The 17,551-nt window shown below is 39.7% G+C and overlaps 1 protein-coding gene across 1 annotated transcript in view; it reads right to left on the bottom strand.

The window, feature by feature from the left end:
• Positions 1–6,020: 6,020 nt before the first annotated feature.
• The window catches only part of tbcd (tubulin folding cofactor D), a 60,859-nt gene continuing 49,328 nt past the window's right edge, over positions 6,021–17,551 (bottom strand). The window contains exons 31-39 of the mRNA XM_034189735.1: positions 16,351–16,509; positions 10,395–10,533; positions 8,587–8,708; positions 7,656–7,733; positions 7,480–7,566; positions 7,304–7,391; positions 7,048–7,154; positions 6,884–6,968; positions 6,021–6,790 (exon numbers count right to left, since the gene is read on the bottom strand). Coding sequence (XP_034045626.1) covers positions 6,764–6,790; positions 6,884–6,968; positions 7,048–7,154; positions 7,304–7,391; positions 7,480–7,566; positions 7,656–7,733; positions 8,587–8,708; positions 10,395–10,533; positions 16,351–16,509 — 892 coding nt within the window. The 3' untranslated portion in view covers positions 6,021–6,763. The remainder of the gene's footprint in view (positions 6,791–6,883; positions 6,969–7,047; positions 7,155–7,303; positions 7,392–7,479; positions 7,567–7,655; positions 7,734–8,586; positions 8,709–10,394; positions 10,534–16,350; positions 16,510–17,551) is intronic.

The following is a 17,551-nucleotide window of genomic DNA, read 5'->3' as shown; positions in this document are numbered from 1 at the left end:
GAGAGACCTAATGTTTAATAGACCACATTTAACTGTTTTAGTCTGTGGTGCAGTTGAAGGTGCTATATTATTTTTTCTTTTTGAATTTTTATGCTTAAATAGATTTTTGCTGGTTATTGGTGGTCTGGGAGCAGGCACCATCTCTACGGGGATGGGGTAATGAGGGGATGGCAGGGGGACAGAAGCTGCAGAGAGGTGTGTAAGACTACAACTCTGCTTCCTGGTCCCAACCCTGGATAGTCACGGTTTGCAGGATTTAAGAAAATTGGCAAGATTTCTAGAAATGAGAGCTGCTCCATCCAAAGTGGGATGGATACCGTCTCTCCTAACAAGACCAGGTTTTCCCCAAAAGCTTTGCCAATTATCTATAAAGCCCACCTCATTTTTTGGACACCACTCAGCCAGCCAGCAATTCAAGGAGAACATGCGGCTAAACATGTCACTCCCGGTCCAATTGGGGAGGGGCCCAGAGAAAACTACTGAGTCCGACATTGTTTTTGCAAAGTTACACACCGATTCAATGTTAATTTTAGTGACCTCCGATTGGCGTAACCGGGTGTCATTACTGCCGATGTGAATTACAATCTTACCAAATTTACGCTTAGCCTTAGCCAGCAGTTTCAAATTTCCTTCAGTGTCGCCTGCTCTGGCCCCGGAAGACAATTGACTATGGTTGCTGGTGTCGCTAACTTCACATTTCTCAAAACAGAGTCGCCAATAACCAGAGTATGATCCTCGGCGGGTGTGTCGTCGAGTGGGGAAAAACGGTTAGAAATGTGAACGGGTTGGCGGTGTACACGGGGTTTCTGTTTAGGACTACGCTTCCTCCTCACAGTCACCCAGTCGGCCTACTTTCCCGGCTGCTCGGGATCTGCCAGAGGGAAACTAACGGCGGCTAAGCTACCTTGGTCCGCACCGACTACAGGGGCCTGGCTAGCTGTAGAATTTTCCACGGTGCGGAGCCGAGTCTCCAATTCGCCCAGCCTGGCCTCCAAAGCTACGAATAAGCTACACTTATTACAAGTACCATTACTAAGGAGGCCAAGGAATAACTAAACATTTCACACCCAGAGCAGAAAAGTGCGGGGGAGACAGGAGAAGCCGCCATGCTAAACCGGCTAAGAGCTAGTAGCTGCGCTAAGTTAGCGGATTCCTACAAACACACAAAGTGAATAATATGTAAATAATTTAGAGGTGATTCAGCAGAGGGAGTGCTTTAGTTAAGGCACGTGAAGATTACACTGTGAAACAAATCGTTATCTAGGTAGCTAGATCAATCTAACTGCGCAGATTTAACAGATACAGCAAAACACCGCTGTGCTCCGGAACAGGAAGTCATACAATACCGCAGTGAGAGCCAACACTACTGCTCTGTCCACTCCACAATTATTAACTCAGGCAAACTGCTTTGAGTGCCACTTAATCTCATAACAGCCAGAACACTCAAAAGTACAAGGAGGTTGTTCCTAATATCACACCAAACTGAGTGCATGGGGGAGCAGTGCCCCCCCTCTCCTTTCCACTCATCTAAAAAGCCGCCATTGTACGGGCAGAATCGCCATGGCTACTGCTGGTGAACTGTAAGCCTTTTAGAATTATTAGCCTTCTTCTCTGCCCTGAGCACTGCAGCAAAGCTGCTCGCTTCACCATCAATCCACCGGCAGAGAAACACACCATTTCTTTCATTAGCAACTGCAGGCATTTTCATCTGGCAGGGAATTAATTAAAGTCGAATTACAGGCTGCATAACACCGGACGGCAAATTCAACATCGCCCGTGGAAGGTGAAGGGGATGCTGCCTTGAGACCCTGTATGGCCTCACGGGGCAATTAATGCCGCGCAGCAGGCACAAACTTGACTCGTAGTCAAAAAAGTAACGTATCAGCAATGTGATCAGCGAAGTAGTAACTGAAATTATTTCTTTAGGTAGCATAAGATATGGAGCAACCTCAGTCCACATCGGTCAGGAAAACATTAAGAACTCCTGAACACATTTTAGTAATCATATTTTTATTTTTTTCAGCCGGATCATTACTCCACCCAAGTCAACGTGTAGCATTGCAAAATGATATACCAAACATCTTCTTGGTCAAAATCTTTAATCTTACTTGTAGTCTTTTTTCTCCAAAACGGTAAGAACCAACTTTTCATATACATGTCACAAGACGTAGAAGCCCAACTTGAAAACATGGATGGCAACTGGTAACATTTTACAGGTGCAGAGGTCAAATCCAAAGTGGCAGTCTAATTGGTATAAGTGACAGAAATTTGAAACTATGTGACAAATTAAACAATGTTTTTAATCAAGAAAATAAAAAGCATCATTTTTTACAGAATAACTACAAATAAGGCATTTGGCTAATGTGGCAGGTGACAAATTTAATAATCATTGTCAGTGTCCAGCAGGAGAAGTGTGAGACAAGGTAACCTCCATCAGTCTGGAATGAAAAAACCTGGACAGGCAACCTGGGAGGCTCCAGTATCAAGCCTGGGACCTTTCCACTCCCTGGCACCACAACCAAAAGTAGATCTACAAGAGACCAAGGAGAAGTGGGACCCCGGTGACATTCTGGAGTGTGTGCCAAAACAGCTAAATGGCAACCTTTTCCCTGGAGTCCACACAAAGTAGTTTCAGTTTCACCTGTCTGTGCCACTGCAGGTAGTGTGGTTACAAGTAAACAGCTTCAAAGAAACTGAATCCAAAGGGTTATTTAACTCTCAAGCCTAAATGGGACATGTACGAAAAGTGTATCACAGGAAACGTTATCAAGTCTGCTGCTCAAACAAACTGAAAAAATAACAAGCCTTCAGTCATACATCGTCATGTAAAAGTGGAAAATCTACAACCTCAAATCAGAAGAGGTTCTGAGTATATGTACGAGGGCTGTCCGTAAAGTATAGGTCCTTTTTATTTTTTTCTAAAACTATATGGATTTCATTCATATGTTTTTACGTCAGACATGCTTGAACCCTCGTGCGCATGCGTGAGTTTTTCCACGCCTGTCGGTGACGTCATTCGCCTGTGAGCACTCCTTGTGGGAGGAGTCGTCCAGCCCCTCGTCGGAATTCCTTTGTCTGAGAAGTTGCTGAGAGACTGGCGCTTTGTTTGATCAAAATTTTTTCTAAACCTGTGAGACACATCGAAGTGGACACGGTTCGAAAAATTAAGCTGGTCTTCAGTGAAAATTTTAACAGCTGATGAGAGATTTTGAGGTGATTCTGTCGCTTTAAGGACTTTTCACGGTGCGAGACGTCGCGCAGCGCTCTCAGGCGGCGTCATCAGCCTGTTTCAAGCTTAAAACCTCCACATTTCAGGCTTTATTGATCCAGGACGTCGTGAGAGAACAGAGAAGTTTCAGAAGAAGTCGGTTTCAGCATTTTATCTGGATATTCCACTGTTAAAGGAGATTTTTTTAATGAAAGACGTGCAGGCGGCTGCGTCCCGACGCGCGGACCCGTCCGCACGTCTGGAGGTTTTCAGCTTGAACAGGCTGATGACGCTGCCTGGGAGCGCAGCGCGACGTCTCGCACCGTGAAAAGTCCTTAAAGCGACAGAATCACCTCAAAATCTCTCATCAGCTGTTAAAATTTTCACTGAAAACCAGCTTAATTTTTCGAACCATGTCCACTTCGATGTGTCTCACAGGTTTTGAAAAAATTTTGATCAAACAAAGCGCCAGTCTCTCAGCAACTTCTCAGACAAAGGAATTCCGACGAGGGGCTGGACGACTCCTCCCACAAGGAGTGCTCACAGGGGAATGACGTCACCGACAGGCATGGAAAAACTCACGCATGCGCACGAGGGTGCAAGCATGTTTGACGTAAAAACATATGAATGAAATCCATATAGTTTTTGAAAAAAATAAAAAGGACCTATACTTTACAGACAGCCCTCGTATATTTACTGTGATTTCCCTTTCATTGCAAACATTATGAACCCAACATAGGTTATGTTTTGCGTGTTCAACTTAATGCATACGTTATACATCCATTCCTGCAGTAAAGGCACATTCCAGCAAAATTCTACAACACATTAAAAAAAAAAGTTTTGGAAAGAGGGCTAGTAATGAGGTTAAAAAAAGTTATTTCAAACAGATGATAGCAATCATGAGTTGGTACAAAAGCAGTATCCATGAAAGGCTGTCTTTGAGGAGCAAAATTAGTAAACAAATAACAGGAAATTAGTGAAGTGATTAAAAACAATTTTCCTCAAAGACTGAAATGGATTTTCACATTTCTCCCTCTATAGTGCAACAGTAAGTCCCTTCGGCTTCTCCCTTGTTGTCATAGCAGATCCGATATGGATCTGCATGTCAATAAATGACTCAAGGAATCTGGAGGAATTTCAGTGCACAAAGAGCAAGGGCACAAGCCACGCTGAACAACCATGCCCCCTGATCCCTCAGACAGGACTACATCAAGAAATGTCATTCATCAATAGCTGATATAATCACATTAGTAAGGAACTACTTTGGGAATCTGTCAAGCACTATAATACGGAGTTACATTTATAAATGCCAAATTAAACTTTTCTGTGGAAACACAAAAACAAAACATACGTTAACCTTGTCCAGAAGCTGTGTCAACTTCTCTGGACTTGGAGGCATTTGGACTGGACAGTGTAAGCATGTACTGTGGTCAGATGATTCAGTATTACCAATCTATTTTGGAAAGAATAGGTGTCATGTGCTTCAGACCAAAGACGAAATATACTGGTAATTTCCACTTCTGGTATGGCAACATGAATGCAGAAAAGTACACTGACATTTCGGAGGAACACATGCTGCCCTCAACACATCTTTTCCAGAACGTCCATGCATTTTTCCAACAAAATAATGCAAAACCACTTTCTACAAACATTACAAAGATGTGGCTGTAGAAGAGGGAACATGTGGAGAATTTTGAATTGAAAAATGAAAAGATGACCTGGTACTGTAAAGAACAGGGAAAATAACACTTGAAACACTTCACTTGTTATCCTCAATGCCAAATTGTTATAAGTGTTGTGAAGGAATTAGTGGTGCAGCTTAGCTAAAATTTCCATAAAAATTGTTCATTTTGTGATAAGAGCATAGAATATGGTACACATATTCTAAACTAACTAATGTTTATTTTCAGATATGGAGTTATCCATATCTGCTCCAATCATGCTCCAATCAAAAATGCTCCAATCATGTTGAAAACTATACCACATTATTTGTCTGTTCATAACGATTCCAAAAAGTTATCGTTTGGGCTATCTATGACTGAATGTTCTGGCATTATGGGGTAAAAACAGCAAAAATGGTGACAAAAGTCAGTTTCTGTTTGAACAGGAGACAAAAGTTAAAGTTGCTCCAATTTTGGTAAAAAAAAAAAAAAAAAAAAAAAAAAAAAAAGAAAAAAAAAAAGATGCAAATTATTGGTTGAGTTAATAGTATTTTATAAAGGAATAGTTTGCACCATCTGTCATGCTTAGTTATCATGTTACGGGGTAAGACATGTCACGTCATAGAATCCAATGGACGCCGACCTTGTTTGACTTTTACTTTGGAGACCAAGCATTCAACACAGTCAATGCTATTCCAATTATTAATTCTTTTATCTCAACCAATAATTTGCATCACTTTTTAACATAATTTGTGCAACTTTAACTTTTGACCTCTGTACAAACTGAAACTGACCTTTGTTACCATTTTTGCCGTTTTTACCCCCATAACTCCAGAACAGTCAGTCATAGATAGTCCAAACTATACCTTTTTGGAATCATCATGATCAGACAAATAATGTGGTATAGTTTTCAACATGATTGGTGAATTTTTAAATTTTGACCCCTGTGTAGGTAATTCTTTATTGACCCCTGTAGCCCATTAGAGGTCAGCTCCAGGATGGCTCCATATCTGATAATAAACATTAGTTAATTTACAATATGTGTGCCAAATTCCATGCTTTTATCACAAAATGAACAATTGGTTTGCTATGCCCCCCCAAATGGCAACATTACAACGTAGTAAATGCTTTAGTGTCCCAACATTTTCTGCAATATGCTGTAGGCCTTAAATGCATGAATGGATACATATTAACCAATGAAATTAAGCTTAGCACACAAAACATGAAATATCTTGGCTTTATATTGTCTGCAATGGAAAAAAGGCAAAATAAATGCAAGAATCACTGTGGTTTTGTTTTTTTTTTATTTGCATTTCACACAACATCCCAACTTTTTTCTGATTTGGGGTTGTAACTGCAATGTGGGAACATTCTGAACTACTTAATCATTCTTAAATCTGGATCTGCCCAGTCACCGTGTACAGCATTCTAACTTCAAAGAAGAAGACAAAAATTACTCATCTGCAAACAGATTAATAAAGTTATTTTTTTAAATATATCGGCAGACTTTTGCCAAACATTTCTTTTCCAAGATCACTGCGTTTCATATGTCAGGCATTTTGGAGGACATCAGTAAAAGCAATAATGCTGCAGAGTTAACGATTTGTCCTTATTACTGTTTGGACAAAATATTGTGCAAACAAATAACCTCCACAGTAACAGAAAACCCTCAGAAGACTTAGATCAGCTGTCGCCTCTTTTCCATGCACTTCTCTCACTTATCTTTAGTGGGTGGTACTAAGACAAAAAGAAAACACCTAAATGTGAGAACTGTGGTGCATTAAGGCTTTCAATGTCCGATAACCCAGCAGACAGGAAGCGCTCCAAAGATCAGCACTCAGTCTTACAGGAAGTGGTGCTGCGTGTCGTGTGGCGCTAAGTTTCACAGCCACAGTTAATCAGCGTGCTTAGACTGCGCTTTCTGAAACAAAGAGACAAAATAAAAAATGCTTACATTGATAAACAGAACAGCAGCTGTGCTCTCACCCTGAACGCTTGTCAAAGAAATGATCACCTTGAACACCACAGATGGCCTGGGAACTCCTAGCCAATCACAGAGCTGATGCCTGTGAGTCTCCACTGTGTCAACGTCACTCTTCCTGCAGCGACAGCCAGCGTGATAGTGAGACAAGAACATCTCACATATGAACAAAAACGGAAGCTTAAATAGCAACTGACCAGTTAATATCACTTAGCAGTGACATGACATCATCGAGTACCTCTGGATCAATGACATCGTAGGTCAACAGCATCTCGTACATTTGGCTGGCTGCGGACATTCTAATCTAGTTTTAAGGAAATAGCACATTGTTGTGTATGAGCTTATAACAAACAAAAAAAAACAAAACAAAAAAAAAAATTGGCTATATTTAAGCATACAGAGGACAAAGTGCATATGTATTTTTGGAATTTAAACTTCCAAACGTGACCTTACCACAGGGAAGGGACTGCAGAGAAACTGTACCAACTGGGTTAGAACATGCTTTCTTACTTCACCCTGGAACTGGACTAACCCAGAAAGACTGGGGGGGGGAGAGAAGATCAGTCAATATGAAAGACTACTCCACCAGCAGTACAGTATATAGTGTAAACGTAGAGATGGAGACTCACACAGCTATACAGGAGTGCAGCTTTGAAACATTTTTGGATCTCCTGATCTCAATGCAAAGTGCCAAAACGTCCACGCAGAATTGGTGACTGAGAGAAGGAAGTAAGAAAACAATTATCACATATCACCCACGTTTTATTATTACAACTGCTATAAATAATTTCTGATGTGCACTCACTTCTCATGTGTGGTGAACATTTCAAAGCAGCTATTAGACAACAACTGGTTGAGCATGTTGAGTACAGGAATGGCTACCCTAAAGAGCAAAGAGAACGAAAAAGAGAGAGGCGGTCTGCTGATAGGACTTTTCAGAATCAGAATCACATCTAATGCCAAGCAAGTTTTCACAGACAAGGAATTTGTTTTGGTCTGACACAACAATAAACAGAGAGAAACAAATGTGCAACGCTGCCCAAGTAATGCCTTAGACATAATAAGATAAAGATGTGACAGTTGCAGCTGCAATTGTCTTTACAGATACAAACGTTTGAACAAAACACAGTGAACTGGCTACAGTTGGTTGGACAGTGGCACAAGTAGTTAGCAAACCTGTGTCTCACAGTGAACGCTCCTGGTTTGATACCACCTTTGTCCTATTCCCCACGTACATCTGGAGTTGCACTGGAAAGGCTATCCGTGTAAAATTTGTGCAAAATCTACATGTAGATCCATATTAGATCCTCTGTGGTGACTTCAAACAAAATGGAAGCAACCAAAAGTTTTTATTTAAAGAAAACTCGCAAAGGTTTGTATGTGCAAATATACCAATAAGTATGGAAAATAAGTGACTACTTGTTATATTTAAAATTACATAACTCATTAATAAATTACTTTTGAGTGACCTTTGGCAACTTTGTGTTACCTCTTGGACAGTACACCAAATATAAAAGTTTTTGCTCTGTTTTCAGATTTTCTAATGAGGATTTCACTTGATAAATGAGTAGGTTCTTTAATGAAAGGGTGATTAACGTTTGATTTTTGTTGAATTTCCTGTTGACCCACAGATGAAGGCAAAAACACTAGGCCATGATCAACATGCTATTGTACCTACAACATTTGGGCCTGAAGTAACACATCTCACCATGCTACATGTGGCACTCCACGTGTACCTGTCAATACGAAGGTGGATTCTGAAGATGTTCAGCAAATCGTTTGCAAACTCGGAGAGAGCATCATTATTTTGTTGGATCCCTTTCAGATAGTCGAACAACGCCTGGGTTGAAAAAAGCACCTGAATGGGAACAGCAGCAGGGTGGAGATAGAGGTCAAGAAAGTAAGCACAGAAACACAAAAAACACACCTACTGTACGTATCTCTCAACAGAACCCTTTATGTCAATTCCAAAGACATAAATAACACCTTAAAAGAGCCATGTTTTAGACATTTAAGATAAGACCAAGTGTTTAAAAGTAGGAAAAAACATGAACAAAGACTCGTGTGGTCTGAGGCAGCTACTTGAACAAAACATGATTTATTCATTTAATTTTCTTTTATGAGCCTCGGATAGTCTGCATTATTACTTTAAAGGACAGGCATTCAAACAATGCCATAACATGCGAAAGATTTGCATGTGGCGTTACAATGATGACTTTGGGTGGATTTATGTGTTTTTTTAACAACCCTGTCCAATCTTAACAGCCCTTCCTTACTGAGGATTTATCCTTTAATAACAAATGCATGAGATGATCCTATTAAAGGCTCTAAGCATATTTTCTTTATTACAACCACAAAAATTCTAAGTTAAGAATTGCCAAAACATTTTAAAAGGGTCCTAATGTGGGCTACAGGTTTTATTAGGTTACACCACACCGGAGGAGAAAACATTAGCTCCTGTTTAGGTTGTGGAGGGGAAGTAGAAAGCTGTGATATTAATTGTTCAATTAAAATCAGTACAGAAAGAATAAAGCATTGGCATACAGAGGGGTCAACAGATTACATCAGACAGATAGCTCCCCCTGCTGCTCTAAATGCTTTTCACAACAAGCAAGAGCTGAACAAAGTCTCAGCATGCATCAATGAGTGCATCCATCCTCAAAGTATTCACAGAGCTTCACTTTTTCCACATTTTGTTTTTCCCCTCAAAATTGTACACACAATAGCTCATAATAACAATATGGGAAAGTTAATTGTTTTTTTTTTTGGGGGGGGGGGGTGTTAGATTTTGGCAAATGTATTAAAAATAAAGAACTAAGAAATCACAAGTACATAAGTATTCACAGCCTTTACCATGAAGCTCAAAATTGAGCTTAGGTGCCTACTGTTTCCACTGATCATCCTTAAGATGTTTCTACAGGTTCACTGGAGTCTACCTGGGGTAAATTCAGTTGACAGGACATGATTTGGGAAGACACACACCTGTCTACATATAAGGTCCTACAGCTGACATCATGCTGTTGGGATGTTTTTCAGTGGCAGAAACTGGGAGACTAGTCAGGATTGAGGGAAAGATGAATGCAGCAATGTACAGAGACATCCTGGTTGAAAACCTGCTCCAGAGCGCTCTTGACCTCAGACTGAGGTGACAGTTCATCTTTCTACAGGACAATGACCCTAAGCCAGTGGTGTCCAAAGTATTCCACAAAGGGCCAAGAGGGTGCAGGTTTTCTTTGCAGCCACTGACTTCAGCAGGTATTCACTAACTCACATCACTTTGAGAAGATGGGATGAGTTCATCAGTGAAATTACAATGATCAAAACAAACAAATAAAAAAACAAAACAAAAACAAATAAAGAACATGACAGAGATCATTTCAGCACAGTTTTACTATAAAATGCATCATCATTTCTGATTATGTCGCTGACACGTGACACTTGATGTTGAAAATCATAACTGTGTAAAGCTTCTGAGAAAAATCTTTTCTACTGTTCAGTATGGACATTTGTTTAATATGGTGCATCATAGATTGAGTTAACCTACCGTGGATGCTGTGATCCCTCCGACAGATGCAGTGAGGCCTAGTAAGGTGTGGTACCGATAGTGAGGCAGTCTCAGCAGTTGGGTGATATATGGGAAAGCTTGAGATGGAGCATTCCAGTTCAGACTGACGATGGTCTCCCTGAAAGACACAAAACTTGTGTTTCTTCCTCTAAGGTTATGTCTCTGCTCCTGTTGATGTATTTTCCTGCTAAAGAAGACTACTTAAATGCTAATGAAATAATTTTCATAATTTGCCAGAATTACTGTTTATGACAAGAAGAACTCTTAAAACATTGTGACCATACAGACGAGGATGTTGGCATTAATCATCACTGTAGTAGGATACTGTTGTTCAGCTCAAACAGTGCAAGGAGAATCTGTTATTTTGCCATCAATTAAATCCTCTTTGCACATCAGTTTCATATCTTCACACCAGAGCATGAGGCACTGTGTGTGTGTGTGTGTGTGTGTGTGTGTGTGTGTGTGTGTGTGTGTGTGTGTGTGTGTGTTAATGCATACGTTATACATCCATTCCTGCAGTAAAGGCACATTCCAGCAAAATTCTACAACACATTAAAAAAAGTTTTGGAAAGAGGGCTAGTAATGAGGTTAAAAAAAAGTTATTTCAAACAGATGATAGCAATCATGAGTTGGTACAAAAGCAGTATCCATGAAAGGCTGTCTTTGAGGAGCAAAACTGGTAAACAAATAACAGGAAATTAGTGAAGTAATTAAAAACAATTTTCCTCAAAGACTGAAATGGATTTTCACATTTCTCCCTCTATAGTGCAACAGTAAGTCCCTTCGGCTTCTCCCTTGTTGTCACAGCAGATCCGATATGGATCTGCATGTCAATAAATAACTCAAGGAATCTGGAGGAATTTCAGTGCATAAAGAGCAAGGGCACAAGCCACACTGAACAACCATGCCCCCTGATCCCTCAGACAGGACTGCATCAAGAAATGTCATTCATCAATAGCTGATATAATCACATTAGTAAGGAACTACTTTGGGAATCTGTCAAGCACTATAATACGGAGTTACATTTATAAATGCCAAATTAAACTTTTCTGTGGAAACAAAAACAAAACATACGTTAACCTTGTCCAGAAGCTGTGTCAATTTCTCTGGACTTGGAGGCATTTGGACTGGACAGTGTAAGCATGTACTGTGGTCAGATGATTCAGTATTACCAATCTATTTTGGAAAGAATAGGTGTCATGTGCTTCAGACCAAAGATGAAATGTACTGGTAATTTCCACTTCTGGTATGGCAACATGAATGCAGAAAAGTACACTGAGATTTCAGAGGAACACATGCTGCCCTCAACACAACATCTTTTCCAGAACGTCCATGCATTTTTCCAACAAAATAATGCAAAACCACTTTCTACAAACATTACAAAGATGTGGCTGTAGAAAAGGGAACATGTGGAGAATTCTGAATTGAAAAATGAAAAGATGACCTGGTACTGTAAAGAACAGGGAAAATAACACTTGAAACACTTCACTTGTTATCCATAATGCCAAATTGTTATAAGTGTTGTGAAGGAATGCAGCTTAGCTAAAATTTCCATAAAAATTGTTCATTTTGTGATAAGAGCATAGAATATGGCACACACATTCTAAACTAACTAATGTTTATTTTCAGATATGGACTTATCCTGGGGCTGACCTCTAATGAGCTACAGGGGTCAATTAAGAATTACACAAGGGTCAAAATTTAAAAATGCAGTGAATATGTCCTTCTTCCATCTGGACGCTGATACGGTGTTCCACGGTTTAATAACGTCAGACTGAAACATTCTTTTGTGCATCAGTCGATACTTAAACTAAATAAGGAGCTTAATCCATAACAAAATTATCACGGTTACAATGCAAGTAAATTTTTGTTGTATGGATTGTTTGTTTGCTTCTGGGGAAAACCTGGTCTTGTTAGGAGAGACGGCAGCCATCCCACTTTGGATGGAGCAGCTCTCATTTCTAGAAATCTGGCCAATTTTCTTAAATCCTCCAAACCGTGACTATCCAGGGTTGGGACCAGGAAGCAGAGTTGTAGTCTTACACACCTCTCTGCAGCTTCTCTCCCCCTGCCATCCCCTCATTACCCCATCCCCGTAGAGACGGTGCCTGCTCCCAGACTACCAATAACCAGCAAAAATCTATTTAAGCATAAAAATTCAAAAAGAAAAAATAATATAGCACCTTCAACTGCACCACAGACTAAAACAGTTAAATGTGGTCTATTAAACATTAGGTCTCTCTCTTCTAAGTCCCTGTTGGTAAATGATATAATAATTGATCAACATATTGATTTATTCTGCCTAACAGAAACCTGGTTACAGCAGGATGAATATGTTAGTTTAAATGAGTCAACACCCTCGAGTCACACTAACTGTCAGAATGCTCGTAGCACGGGCCGGGGTGGAGGATTAGCAGCAATCTTCCATTCCAGCTTATTAATTAATCCAAAACCCAGACAGAGCTTTAATTCATTTGAAAGCTTGTCTCTTAGTCTTGTCCATCCAAATTGGAAGTCCCAAAAAACAGTTTTATTTGTTATTATCTATCGTCCACCTGGTCGTTACTGTGAGTTTCTCTGTGAATTTTCAGACCTTTTGTCTGACTTAGTGCTTAGCTCAGATAAGATAATTATAGTGGGCGATTTTAACATCCACACAGATGCTGAGAATGACAGCCTCAACACTGCATTTAATCTATTATTAGACTCTATTGGCTTTGCTCAAAAAGTAAATGAGTCCACCCACCACTTTAATCATATCTTAGATCTTGTTCTGACTTATGGTATGGAAATAGAAGACTTAACAGTATTCCCTGATAACTCCCTTCTGTCTGATCATTTCTTAATAACATTTACATTTACTCTGATGGACTACCCAGCAGTGGGGAATAAGTTTCATTACACTAGAAGTCTTTCAGAAAGCGCTGTAACTAGGTTTAAGGATATGATTCCTTCTTTATGTTCTCTAATGCCATATACCAACACAGTGCAGAGTAGCTACCTAAACTCTGTAAGGGAGATAGAGTATCTCGTCAATAGTTTTACATCCTCATTGAAGACAACTTTGGATGCTGTAGCTCCTCTGAAAAAGAGAGCTTTAAATCAGAAGTGTCTGACTCCGTGGTATAACTCACAAACTCGTAGCTTAAAGCAGATAACCCGTAAGTTGGAGAGGAAATGGCGTCTCACTAATTTAGAAGATCTTCACTTAGCCTGGAAAAAGAGTCTGTTGCTCTATAAAAAAGCCCTTCGTAAAGCTAGGACATCTTTCTACTCATCACTAATTGAAGAAAATAAGAACAACCCCAGGTTTCTTTTCAGCACTGTAGCCAGGCTGACAAAGAGTCAGAGCTCTATTGAGCTGAGTATTCCATTAACTTTAACTAGTAATGACTTCATGACTTTCTTTGCTAACAAAATTTTAACTATTAGAGAAAAAATTACTCATAACCATCCCAAAGACGTATCGTTATCTTTGGCTGCTTTCAGTGATGCCGGTATTTGGTTAGACTCTTTCTCTCCGATTGTTCTGTCTGAGTTATTCTCATTAGTTACTTCATCCAAACCATCAACATGTTTATTAGACCCCATTCCTACCAGGCTGCTCAAGGAAGCCCTACCATTATTTAATGCTTCGATCTTAAATATGATCAATCTATCTTTGTTAGTTGGCTATGTACCACAGGCTTTTAAGGTGGCAGTAATTAAACCATTACTTAAAAAGCCATCACTTGACCCAGCTATCTTAGCTAATTATAGGCCAATCTCCAACCTTCCTTTTCTCTCAAAAATTCTTGAAAGGGTAGTTGTAAAACAGCTAACTGATCATCTGCAGAGGAATGGTCTATTTGAAGAGTTTCAGTCAGGTTTTAGAATTCATCATAGTACAGAAACAGCATTAGTGAAGGTTACAAATGATCTTCTTATGGCCTCGGACAGTGGACTCATCTCTGTGCTTGTTCTGTTAGATCTCAGTGCTGCTTTTGATACTGTTGACCATAAAATTTTATTACAGAGATTAGAGCATGCCATAGGTATTAAAGGCACTGCGCTGCGGTGGTTTGAATCATATTTGTCTAATAGATTACAATTTGTTCATGTAAATGGGGAATCTTCTTCACAGACTAAAGTTAATTATGGAGTTCCACAAGGTTCTGTGCTAGGACCAATTTTATTCACTTTATACATGCTTCCCTTAGGCAGTATTATTAGACGGTATTGCTTAAATTTTCATTGTTACGCAGATGATACCCAGCTTTATCTATCCATGAAGCCAGAGGACACACACCAATTAGCTAAACTGCAGGATTGTCTTACAGACATAAAGACATGGATGACCTCTAATTTCCTGCTTTTAAACTCAGATAAAACTGAAGTTATTGTACTTGGCCCCACAAATCTTAGAAACATGGTGTCTAACCAGATCCTTACTCTGGATGGCATTACCCTGACCTCTAGTAATACTGTGAGAAATCTTGGAGTCATTTTTGATCAGGATATGTCATTCAAAGTGCATATTAAACAAATATGTAGGACTGCTTTTTTGCATTTACGCAATATCTCTAAAATCAGAAAGGTCTTGTCTCAGAGTGATGCTGAAAAACTAATTCATGCATTTATTTCCTCTAGGCTGGACTATTGTAATTCATTATTATCAGGTTGTCCTAAAAGTTCCCTAAAAAGCCTTCAGTTAATTCAAAATGCTGCAGCTAGAGTACTGACGGGGACTAGAAGGAGAGAGCATATCTCACCCATATTGGCCTCTCTTCATTGGCTTCCTGTTAATTCTAGAATAGAATTTAAAATTCTTCTTCTTACTTATAAGGTTTTGAATAATCAGGTCCCATCTTATCTTAGGGACCTCGTAGTACCATATTACCCCAATAGAGCGCTTCGCTCTCAGACTGCAGGCTTACTTGTAGTTCCTAGGGTTTGTAAGAGTAGAATGGGAGGCAGAGCCTTCAGCTTTCAGGCTCCTCTCCTGTGGAACCAGCTCCCAATTCAGATCAGGGAGACAGACACCCTCTCTACTTTTAAGATTAGGCTTAAAACTTTCCTTTTGCTAAAGCTTATAGTTAGGGCTGGATCAGGTGACCCTGAACCATCCCTTAGTTATGCTGCTATAGACGTAGACTGCTGGGGGGTTCCCATGATGCACTGTTTCTTTTTCTTTTTGCTCTGTATGCACCACTCTGCATTTAATCATTAGTGATCGATCTCTGCTCCCCTCCACAGCATGTCTTTTTCCTGGTTCTCTCCCTCAGCCCCAACCAGTCCCAGCAGAAGACTGCCCCTCCCTGAGCCTGGTTCTGCTGGAGGTTTCTTCCTGTTAAAAGGGAGTTTTTCCTTCCCACTGTAGCCAAGTGCTTGCTCACAGGGGGTCGTTTTGACCGTTGGGGTTTTACATAATTATTGTATGGCCTTGCCTTACAATATAAAGCGCCTTGGGGCAACTGTTTGTTGTGATTTGGCGCTATATAAAAAAAATTGATTGATTGATTGATTATTTGTGTTGTTTATGTATTGTGTTGTAACGGAGCTACTGAATATGTAAGACAAATTTCGCACCTCTGACCTGACAATGAAGTATTATCTTATCTCATTTTATGATACTAAGTTGGGAGTGCGGAGAAAAGATAGGGTAATTTCATTTATTGCCACGTAGATACAGAAAGCAAAAAGATGCACACATTTAGGTGCACGTGGAAAAGGGCCTTGAGTGCTTTGAAACTGTGGACTCTGGAGATGTTTTCAGACTCATCTTCAAATATGACAACAACCACTGAAAACTACAGCCATGCTCAAGGTATCCCAAAGAATGTCCACATAAATCTGTTTTAATGCTTTTATAAAATACAAAGTTATATAAACAGCATTGTTGGGTGATGATCATTCCATGTAAGGATAAAATGGTGCAAAACCAGGATTGACTCACGCTGGAAAAATGGTCATCAGCTCCTCTCTGTGGAGAATGTGAGGTACTACAGGCTGCGAGCTGTGAAGTAAATGCAGGAAGATGTTGCCAGCGTGCGCCCGGTAGCGGTCTATTTTCTCTGCCGCCTGCTGGGCCAGGCAGCACATCATACGTTTCACCCTGTGCACAAACAAAAATTATACAATGTGGAGACACTGGAGATTATCATAGTCAGAAATTAATGGGCAGGGCAATACTTTAATATAAAAACATGTGCCTTTTATGGATGAAATTATGGTGGAAAAAAGGAGAAATAACAGGACCTGATCCATCTTAAATCAAAGTAAATAGATGCTTTATTTCATATGTTCATACTGGATTTCTACCACACCGTGTCTCAAGTTTACAGCCAATTATTTGAGCCAATTATTTGAAATTATTTGATCTTTTTACATCAGACAACAAAACGTATGAGACCCACTCAAATTCAACGCACACTAAAGCCTGGTGGCCACACCTGGTTATCAGGCATGTGAATCTCATCACTCTCATCACTAACAGCGATTCAATACGCACCTCGATACACTACCAGCGATACGGTACAATTCACTCCGTTCCTGATTCAATGTGATTCGATGGTGATTCAATTCCTCACAATGTGATACGATGCGATTTGGTGCAATACGATTAATGATGGGAATTGATAAGATTTCATCAATGTCGATGCCATTAACGATCCGATTCTTTATCGATTCCCTTAACAATACCTCTTGTGAATTTTCTGTGTACCAAAAGCAGGCTTTACAGGTTTTCTATGTCAACATTTTATTGAGTCTTAAAGTAAATAAATATGAAATTGGTCAATGGATCCTTGATTTGTGGACATAAATAAAAATCAATAAAATCTGTACATGGTCACTGGATCCTTGATCTCTGGATATAAATAAAATCTGTACATGATGGATCCTTGATCTCTGGACAGAAACAGAAATAAAATCTGTAGTTTTTGTCAGAAGCATTTACTTTCAGATATTACTGACACAAATATAACTTCATAGACTCTGAGCTGAGCTCTTACAGGTCAGGATGTAATTTCTAAAAAAACGGAGGACATCTCATGGGGGTGGGTTGGAAGGATGTAGTTCATTGTTTGTATTATAACGTTTGGAAAGAGGTGTCATTTGATTTAAAACAGCGATTTGCTCTGAAGTTATTAATTCTG

The sequence above is a fragment of the Thalassophryne amazonica genome, chromosome 16, assembly GCF_902500255.1.
Source record: "Thalassophryne amazonica chromosome 16, fThaAma1.1, whole genome shotgun sequence".
In the NCBI taxonomy this organism is placed as follows: domain Eukaryota; kingdom Metazoa; phylum Chordata; class Actinopteri; order Batrachoidiformes; family Batrachoididae; genus Thalassophryne; species Thalassophryne amazonica.
Note: the sequence above shows the minus strand (reverse complement) of the source record. Positions and strands in the feature narration are given on the sequence as shown.